The sequence below is a fragment of the Saccostrea echinata genome, unplaced genomic scaffold (assembly GCF_033153115.1).
Source record: "Saccostrea echinata isolate AGI-Se365-2 ecotype Australia unplaced genomic scaffold, CSIRO_AGI_Sech_v1 ptg000001l, whole genome shotgun sequence".
Lineage (NCBI taxonomy): Eukaryota > Metazoa > Mollusca > Bivalvia > Ostreida > Ostreidae > Saccostrea > Saccostrea echinata.
This window is the reverse complement of record NW_026889750.1, coordinates 37,276,609-37,287,152: the sequence shown is the minus strand read 5'-3', so window position 1 is coordinate 37,287,152 and position 10,544 is coordinate 37,276,609. Positions and strand designations below refer to the sequence as shown.

At 32.0% G+C, this 10,544-nt stretch overlaps 1 protein-coding gene across 2 annotated transcripts; it reads left to right on the top strand.

Annotated features, from left to right (window-relative positions):
* Positions 1-583: 583 nt before the first annotated feature.
* LOC133178965 (sulfotransferase 1B1-like) lies at positions 584-9,494 on the top strand. 2 transcript variants are annotated; one of them, XM_061313635.1, is made up of 5 exons: positions 584-723; positions 2,201-2,515; positions 2,595-2,686; positions 7,612-7,771; positions 8,233-9,494. In XM_061313635.1, the coding sequence occupies exons 1-5, from the start codon at positions 609-611 to the stop codon at positions 8,346-8,348; spliced, it is 798 nt and encodes a 265-aa protein (XP_061169619.1). In that variant the 5' UTR covers positions 584-608; the 3' UTR covers positions 8,349-9,494. The 2 variants fall into 2 exon arrangements, with proteins under 2 accessions (XP_061169619.1, XP_061169611.1); XM_061313627.1 differs by having other exon boundaries at positions 7,612-7,783; positions 8,245-9,494.
* The last annotated feature ends 1,050 nt before the right edge of the window (positions 9,495-10,544 follow it).

Here is a 10,544-nt window from a genome sequence, read left to right as displayed (position 1 = left end):
TTTTTCGTGCCAGCACCTCCGGTATATGGTGACGTCTCTGAGTGAAAATTCTCGAATGGGACGTAAAACAACAATCAATCAAACTAAATAATCTTACTGAGAAAGGTAAAAACTTACTTATAACCGACAATTCTGAGAATTATGAGAATCTTCCTGATGAATGCAGATTGTTACAAATGTCATCTGAAATACTGAATAGAATGAAAGTGATAAAGAGATCTGTAAACGTCATTAAAACAGCATCTAAAATTAGGAAGAGTAATAGAAGTTGGCGACACAGGTAGCATTGTTAATTAAGTGAATAGCAACTATCACTACTATATACTAAAAAAAAGCAAATAAAGCACTTCATAAAGTATGTGTTAAATGAACTTAATTAAGAGAAAAAGGTTAAATGTTTATCAGGTAGGGGTGCTGTGTTTAATCGAGAAATTTTTGTACATTGTATAAATTAATGGGAACAAAATACGATCGGATTACAGATAAAGGCCGGTACGTAAACAATGCACACGACCTATTTTGATAAAAGGAAGTTTACGTTACAAATAACTCAACTGTGTACTTTCACTATGGGAGAAAACAAGACGAGGGGTATTTTTTTCGATGGAATGGAGCTACCAGAAATGAAGCCGCTAAAAGAAGACGTCGAGGGCCGATTAAACGCCATCAGAAATTTGGAAGGCCGCCCCAATGACGTGATAATTGCAGCTTTCCCTCGATCAGGTTAGTACAGTCCTTATTAGGGTTCAACGGTCATCTGAATGATACTATCAAATTTATTTCTGAATACAAATAGTCAGCTTTATAGAGGCATTTGTAAAACCGAGAGAGCTTAAATCTATTGAATATTTTCACTTAGTCCAAAGGGCAATTGCAGTGTATGACAGTTCTTTCTTACTATTTGCGTTATTACTGTAACTAAATAATGTGAAATTCGTACCCTGTTCTTTCAGTTCCAAGTTGTAGAAACTTTATATCGAATATATATACAGCTGTGTATATATATATATATATATATATATATATATATATATATATATATATATATATATATATATATATATATATTTAAGGAATCACTGTCTAGTAAGTAGAGTATGCCAGGGCATCAACGATAAGGAATCACTGTCTAGTTAGTAGAGTATGCCAGGGCATCAACGATAGTTGGAAACGTGGGATAATTTGCATAACGGGCGAAGTTATGCATAAATTATCCCACGTTTCCAACTATCGTTGATGTCCCTGGCATACTCTACTAACTAAACAGTGATTCCTTATATTTCCATTTCACTGTGAAATAAAATTGTAAATTTAGATTTTAAAAATGTAGACTAATAGATTTAAATTACACGAGGCCTCACATGTCAATTTCAATAGTCCCCGCCCACTGACGTCAAACACAAAGACAGCCGCACGAGATTTACATGCATATTAGGCCTCCTTAGAATCAGACGAAAAGACCGCCGCACAAGAATTACATGCATATTAGGCCTTCTTATAGCTCCTGACCTTTCGCTTGGCGAAATTTGCATTCGAGTGGAATGATCAAGAATTCAACTCTCCTAACTTTCAAAGAGTTATCACCGAAAAAACAAAACGAAATGGAAATATATATATATATATATATATATATATATATATATATATATATATATATATATATGTGTGTGTGTGTGTGTGTGTGTGTGTGTGTGTGTGTGTGTGTGTGTGTGTGTGTGTACTGACTGTCGAGTAAAGGTCAAAATTTGAAGCCCTTCACAGGTATATGGTAACGTCTCTATATGAGTGAAAAATTCTCGAACGGAACCTAAAACAACATACAATCAATCAATCACTTATGTGTTGACCTGCTTTAGGTGAAGTGACAGAAAGTTTTATCTATGCATAACTGTTACAGTGAAAAGGTTTTTATGGTTCAAAAATCCACCGTTACCTCTGTTTTAAGGTATCACCTGAGGATCAGTGACTTTTACTGATTATGCAGGGTACTTGGCGAGTAAATAGTCACTTACTTTATATGTTAAATGCTTAGGTTTGACAAACGAGAAACAAACCAGGAAAATCCAATCATGAAGCAAGCGCCAAACCAGTGGGCTATTGCGACCAGTTTTCTATTTTTTTTTTTTTTTTTAAATTTTTGTTCGACAAAATTTTTATCATTAACAGTATAAATTTACCAGAATTTTGTTTACCATTGTAGGTACCCACTGGGTCTGGGAAATTACATCTATGCTACTTAAACAGCAAGATGACTACACACAAAAAACAAAAGAAACAGCATTTCTCGAATTTGTGGACGATTTTTGTGAGCTGGAAAAAATGCCATCACCACGCATTCTTAACACACACTTGCCGTATAGATGGCTTCCAAGATCTCATGTAGAAAACAAGAGGAAAGTGATACATGTAATCAGAAATCCAAAAGATATGTTCGTGTCCTTCTATTACTTTCAAAAGAATTTTGGAATCGAATTGGAATGGAATACGTTTTTTGAAAACTCGGTTATTGGACAAAGTAAGTCAAATTTTAAGGTTTTGTCTACCTTTTCGATATTAAAATTACTCGATTTTTTAAAATATATCCTTTTTTACAGACGTATCATATGGAGGCTGGCTTGGATACGAGAGGAGCTTTAATAGAGACGATGAAAATATTCATGTGACTTATTACGAGGATTTAAAATTAGTAGGTATTTGATTGAATTTCAATGATAACTATAGTTTTTTTTTCTTTTGTTTGTTTGTTTGTTTTTTTTTGGGGGGGGGGGGGGTTGCCCAAGTATTCACTTGAACTTCTGTTGACGTTTTTTATTAATACATATTTGCAGACATACACACATAGAAAAAAAAACAAGGTACGCAAGTACCAAAATCGGCCCTATCCCTATATCTGATGACTTTCTGGAAACAGGTCCACATCCTCTTTTTAATTCAATTCAATTTTCTTTACATTATCTCAAACCACAAATAAAGACAGTTTTCTTCAGAATATGACACTATAACGTTATGACGTCAGAAGACTTCAATGTTTGCACTGAAATGTTCTGTTACTCTTATTATTATGTGATCTCTATTGATCAATTCCAATAACTGCAAGAAATTTTTAGCTTAATATAACATTTTTGATTAATGGAATGAATCTTGTTCATTTTTTTTTTTGAGAGGACGATTTATAGAAGTCCAATGGAACATACTTCACATGCAAAATGATATACCCATTCTCACTTTCACATTACAAATTTTCACATTCTCACATTACAAAGTAATGAGTCACCATTACATGTCTATATTTTGAAATATTCACTTCTATGTCAAATGTAAGTAAAATTTATATGGAAAGAAACAGGTCATTATAACGAACGTAGAATTTGCGAACGGCTGACGTCAAGGTAAACAGGGCTGTTGAAATTCTTGTAACGTACATGTGCGCTGTTTTGTCTGATTCGGTTTAAAAATTGATACTTCTCAAAGCATGCTCTTGCATATCAAATCAGTTGGGAGACATAAACCATATCTGCAGGTGAGGTTGGAATATCACTACATGAAGGTGACGATTGTAAAGCTGAAATCATCTCGTTTGTCATACAGTTAAAGCAATATGAGTTAAAACAATTTTTGTTGCAAAATTGTAATTAACTTTTTCAATGACAGAAAAAAGAACATTTATAAACTTCTGTTGTTTATATTTGCGATGAAAAAACTATTTATAAACTTTGATTGAGGCAAAATAACATTTATTGTCGTCCTGTACAATATTAATTTCTTATATAATAATATATATTTGATTAATTGTAAGAAAGTCTTTCTTCTAAAACAGTTTAATATTTTATTTTAGTCTAATTAATCATTAATGTTTAAATTACATACAAATTTATAATAACACATTTTAACAGCAAGAAAAAATTCCCAAAAATGCAGCTCATATTGCTTTAAGTTAATAGTTGGTCATTACATTTCTATCTATAGTCAGTAAAACATCCAGATATGAATCAGAAATGACAGACTCTGTAGTGTAATGAAAGCAATTATTTAGTGGTTAAACTAATAGATATATGTTATATTTAGAGTACAAGTTTCCCAACATTAAAGTTATGTTTCATTGCGTAGGTTTTTTTCCCTTTCTATTTCGCTCTTGCTGACATTTTTTTAAAATTGAAGCTACGAATTTAGTGCAAAACATTTTGATACATATATATATGAGTCATGTTGGAATGAATTTGAAGCAAAAATGTTTCGGTGAGGTTGTATTCTGAGAGAAATGTCCGACAATATGTCATCGACCGGTCTTCATACATCTGTATACAAAATTCTTATCTCCAAATTGAAATAAATAGATGAAAAAAGGGGGCCAAAAATGTCTATACATATACAGTTGAACTCGGTATCTCGAACACTGGTGTCTCGAATACAATGGATATGTCGAAGTTCCAGTCTCTTATTCTTTATTTTACACTAGATATCTCGAATAGTAGGATATGTCCAAGTTTTTTCACGTACCGATTGAGTTAGAGATAACGAGGTTTATATATATATATATATATATATATATATATATATATATATATATATATATATATATATATATATATATATATATATATATATATATATATATATATATATATATATATATATATATATGGGGGGGGGGGTACCGATTACAACGTGTTCTGATAGTTTGTAAAACGGGTAATTTTATTTTCCTTTACCGGTGTACCACAGGTATTGACATTAAATGTACGGATGTAGCAACATGTCAGAGCCGATGTATTATCGCTCGGGGAATAAGGTGATGATAATTTTGCCAGATTAACCCTGATAACATGGATATAATGCAGACTGGGTCTAAGGGTAATATGAGAGGAAAATCTGGTGTCATTCAGTCAGGTGTTAAAAGATATTTGTCTGATACAAGCATGAAATCGTCTTAAAAAACCGGTCTGCGACACTGATTCATAAAAATCTACTCTAGGTTTTGACTCGATACTGTAATACATGTATATTTCTTGTTTATATGAGTTGGTTAAAAAAATTGACATATGTTGGTCAATGTACGGCGCCCATTTCAGATCATAACGCCGATGTTATGGAAAAGGGTTTTAGCCCTAATGCACCTAGTGCAACTATTACCAGACCTTGTTCGAACTTCATAAATTTGAATCAAGAAGGCTTGAATAATTTTTAAATGATTTTGACATGAGTTATCTTGATAACTTCCCGAACAGTCTATCTTTAGAAGGTGCATTTAAAGATGCATTTGAAACTCCAATAATACTGGGGCTACAGAGAAAATTGACTCTGTGGAAAGGCGATATGTAATAGAATATCGCGTTTCCATTAAAATCGTCGTTTAACATCTGTGGATTCTAAAAAGATAAGAAATGAGAATTTGCTATTTAGACAACAATTTTAAGTTCAATGAAAGTTATTATAATAAAGTTTACTAAGTGAAATATTAGCCTTTCTTAATGCAATACATCAATAGCAACTTCGGACAATATCCAATGGCATGCAGTTTTTGGAGAACAGGTCTTCCAACAACCTGTCGGAAGTCCCTTGAGTACCAATTTTTTTTTTTTTTTTTTTTTTTTTTTTTTGGTTGTTGTTAGGTCATTTTTACACACTGAATTGTCTTCAGATTTTTGCATTTTCCCCCAATCATAACAAGGAGCACACAGCAGGTGTGATCGGTCGGCAGGTGATGCTCACTCCTCCATGGCACCTTTTCCCACCTCTGATGTTTTAGAAGTCCGTGTTTGCTCTGCTCCTGATTTGTAAATCTTTTGAATGGACTTTGAGCTTGAATACGCTTCGTTTTTTCCATATTTTATAATATATAGATTCTTTCAAGGGCAATTTATACGCTAAAAGATTGCGAGGAATGACAAAATCTGCAATATTTAGCATCCTTCTGATATCAATACTAAAGCACTTTTTAAAAGCACTTTTTTGATATACACCTTATGTATAAATGATTAAAAATGCAAATGACTTAAGAATATAAATGAATTTTAATTCCTTACAAAGAAGATCATTGTTTCAGGAGATTTTCCTAGGCCTATCCGCGCTTTCCTTTTTGAAAACAAAAATGGCTTTTAAAAAAAAGTTAAAATGCATGAAAGTGTACATATAGAAACAAGTCTTGTCGAAGAGTTATACGTCTTTCATTTTTAAAAGCTACGAGTTCTTTGACTCAATTTTATTTTGTCATTATTAACTCAAATTATTGAAGACACTGTATTGTTATTGATCAGTTTTATGCAGAAAATATCTAATTTATTATGGTACACATGTAGTGTCATAATACCAACCGATTACCGGGGAAATAAAAAAAATTGTGACAAAGCACTCGGCCATGAGCCCAATTTTTAAAACCGACTTATGTAAGGAATATGGGATAGCTGATTACCCAATCAAATTTAACAATCTTTGTCAAGCTCAGTTAAATGTTAATTTTCCTGATGTTTTGACGATATTAAAAACATTACTATCCGTTAGATGCTTAACATTTTATCAAACAATATTCAGAATTTTTCAAACCCTTCAAAAAAAAATCTTATTAACGTACATGTACTGTCGAAATTTTGTTATGCACATTTAAATTTATTTACGAATCCTCTGTGGGGAGAGTGTTTGCTCTAGTATCGCGGAGAAAGTTCAAGTGAGTTCGAATCCACTGTGTGACGTGGAGACCGGTCTTCGGATAAGATAGTACATTAATTAATCGAGGTCGGGCTCGCAGTATGTGTTGACACGAAAAAGTTCCCTCACTGCCCAAAGGCCACAGTACCAAGTACCGGTCTAAATTTGCAATCCTTCACTGGCAAGTATTGGCGTCGCAATACGAGTGGAAAAATTCTCAAAGAGACGTTAAATATTAAACAAAATACAAAAAAACCCCAATCTTCAGGTAAATATACATAGTTTGTGTATATACATATATATATATATATATATATATATATATATATATATATATATATATATATATATATATATATATATATTGTGGGCCTTTGAAACATAGTTCTTTCCAGCCTTTTGTTTTAATTTCAATCATGAAACCAACGGTTGCTTCCATAGAATATTCAATCTGCCTTTCAGTATGTGTCTTTATGACAAAATAAAAAACATAGATAAATAAAAAAGAATTTGATATTTAATTTGCCTTTCTTTAAAATGATGTACATCGAAGTTAATTATTAACCTGTATCTAAAGATATCCACATCGTTGTTAAACAGGATCTCTTAAATTGGCAATTCGCCCCACCCCTCAGGCTTCAGTGGGGCAGGGACCATGAAATTCACAATTTTTGTTCCCCTTCACCCATAGATGTTATATGCCTAATATGGTTGAGCGGTTTAAGAGAATTGAAGAAGCTGAAAATGTGCGAATGTTAACGCATGACGACGGACGAAAACAGATAGCAATTGGTCACCTGAGATTACTCAGATGACCAATTTGAGCTAAAACTCCGAGCGGTAGCGAATTAACTCCCACATTTGCGCCATGACGGAGATCTTATGGAGCTTTAGCCGTCCCCCTCCTTTTTCTTAATAATATTGAGAGGGCTACATTATTGCAGCTAATTCTTTATTCCTTTTTTACAGAAACCAGTCGAAGAAATTCGCTTGTTGGCGAAATTTTTGGAAGTGAAATGTACAGACACCTTGTTAGAAAGCATTGCTCACAAATGTGGATTTGATAATTTAAAAAAAGCTCATTACACAGTCAAGAAGACAGAATCTAAAATGAGCCACTATAGAAAAGGCAAGTTTAGATGTATAATTGCATTGCGGAGACCATATATTAATAAACGCCTGAGGGAAATTTAACTAGAGTTGATCCTAAGCAATATATCTTCAATATTTAGTTTAAGTAGATTAGAAAAGCAAGTGCATGACTTTTGACAAGCTAATGATTGACAAATATGTATATCATGGGTTTTAACATTTGGACAAATTATAGTGACAATAAAAATAAGGCTTATTAAGAGGTGCCCGGTAGGAAAGAAATTTAATGATAGGTACAATGTACTTCGCACCATTTTCATGACAAACAATTCTAGAGCTTACAGAAAACTATTTTTTAACAAATGCCGCCACTTGATAAGTCTGTTCTGCAAAAATAACATCATGATATACGTTTAGCTAATAATTGACGATTGAAATCAACTTTTCCTTACCTTTATTTTGATGAAAATTATAAACGTGTGTGTTTTCCCCATTTAGGTGAGGTTGGAGACTGGAAAAACCATTTTACCGTAGCACAGAATGAAGAGTTCGACCGATTGTTCCAAAGAAAAATGGCTGATTTAAAACTCAAATCAAAATTCTTATATGAATAAGATTGCATTGTAGCAATAGTTATATCTGCAGATAAGAACATTTTGTCAATCATTGTTACATGTATATATGAGTCCGGTCATTTTATCATTAAACAGCACACTAATTGCAACACACTTTCTTCTAAGTAAACTCTAGAACGCAAAAAATAAATGTAATAAAAATCTAACAAAACTGGATGAGAGGAAATCATTATATGGGGGAACATAAAATTTCTATGAAAATTAAATAAAATAGGTAAGGCGGTACGTAACTCTTGTCAATTAAGTAAATTTTGCATGATGCATTTTTTAATCTTCAAGAAAGAAGAAGTGAACTAATCTGTGTATTGATTACGTTCATAAATGCAGTAAAACCTTTTTATACTCGAAGAAAATTGTTTACAGATATTTAGGTCAGAATGACGTTGCATTTCCTTGTCTCAAAATAGTGTAGGTTATCAAACATGTCATGTTTAGTCTCTAAATGTTTTTATTATTCTAATTACTATAATTGGACTTTTGCGAGAAGCGCTGACTTTTACAATCGACGGCTTACTTTTACACTAGGACAATATACGAAAACTCTTGTGATATAAATATTAAGCTAAACAGTTAATTAAATGGTAAATAATGGGTTGTTTCAAAATACATATTAAGCTGTCTAGGAAGGGAACGGCAACCACCCTACCCTCAACCCCCTCCCTTCCCACATTGACCAACTCTTGCTTAGTTTTCCTTCCAGAATGTTTATTCTTCTTTATTTGATTCCTTTAGAAAATGATATTGAAAGGAGATACAATCCCTTACAAATAAGGTAAATTAAGTTATGTAATTCGCCTCCCCCCAGCCCATCATCTCTTGCGTCGATTGCATACCGGTAAATCATGTAAGTGCCCCTTACACTATACATGTACCTATAACCACTATTAAGGTTTTCTTGTCTATTATCGATTCCGTACCTCCGTACATAAGGCAGGTTTAAATGTCAAAGAAAGACGTCGACTGTAAAAGTCAGTGCTTCTCGCAAAAGTCCATTTATATACTAAATAAAATAATTAAAATATTAATCTAGGAGACATTTATTTTTATTCTTTTTTTAATGTATTCACTATGAGTTATAAATGCTAATATTTAAAAATTAACAAAAATTATGAAATTAAATTTAGAATAACCATTTCAAATTTATATCATCTATGTGAAATAATGATCTTTTAAATTGTATCAAAAAAAAGATTGAATCAGATTATAACTTCTGAGAAAACAAGAATTTTCTCCTAATTACTTCGGGGAAACATTGGATTAATTTACAGAGTTATACCCCTTTTCTTTAGTAATTCCCTTAGCTAGTTGAGCAACAATTATGCTTTCCGCTTATTTGATTTCTTAAGATTTTTTTTACAAGAAATATTTTGTAAATGTTGGATTCATGAAAAATGAATTTGTGTTGCAATTAGTTTGATGTTGGGCCCATATTTTCACTAGATTGATAGGACTATATATACAGTTTTCACATGAGGTATCAAACGTATATCATACTTTTCCTTTGGTAAGCGATATACCAATATCATTTATATAAGACATTGCTCTATATTAAACCATGATCTATATAAACGAAACATTATAAATAGTCCCTTATGTTTATGTGGAAAAAATGGAGATGTGCACCACTCCTTTTTGCATGCAAAAATTATTCTATAGCAAGAAGTACTCTCTTTAATCGCTTGTTCATGCTTGAACTGGTTACTAATAAATCTATTATTATGTGGTGATGTTAATTTAATGCCTTCATAGATAAATAATAGTATTTCTGCTGCTGTTCATAAATTTATTGACGAAACATAGAGATTCTCTAGTTGATATGTTATTTAATTGCTTTTTCACTTGTATCAATTGTATTATTTTGTAATATTATAGGAGAGGAACTTAGTAAGTTATAGAACTTGTTTCCAATCCTTTTGATGTATTCTATAAAATATGTCCAAAACAATGTATTTTACCTACAAAGTTATATTTACAGAAATTGATACTGATGTTGCCAATACATGTATTTAAATTTGTGTTCTGTGTAATTTTATTTATTGATGTCAATGTGATGGGAAATTTCGTTGGTATTTTTTTTTTTCTTAAAAAAACAAAAATCACCTGTATCTTCTATGACCAATTTTGACATTAACAAAACAAGACAAAATCTTCAAATTTAGCCCGACCATTACCCCA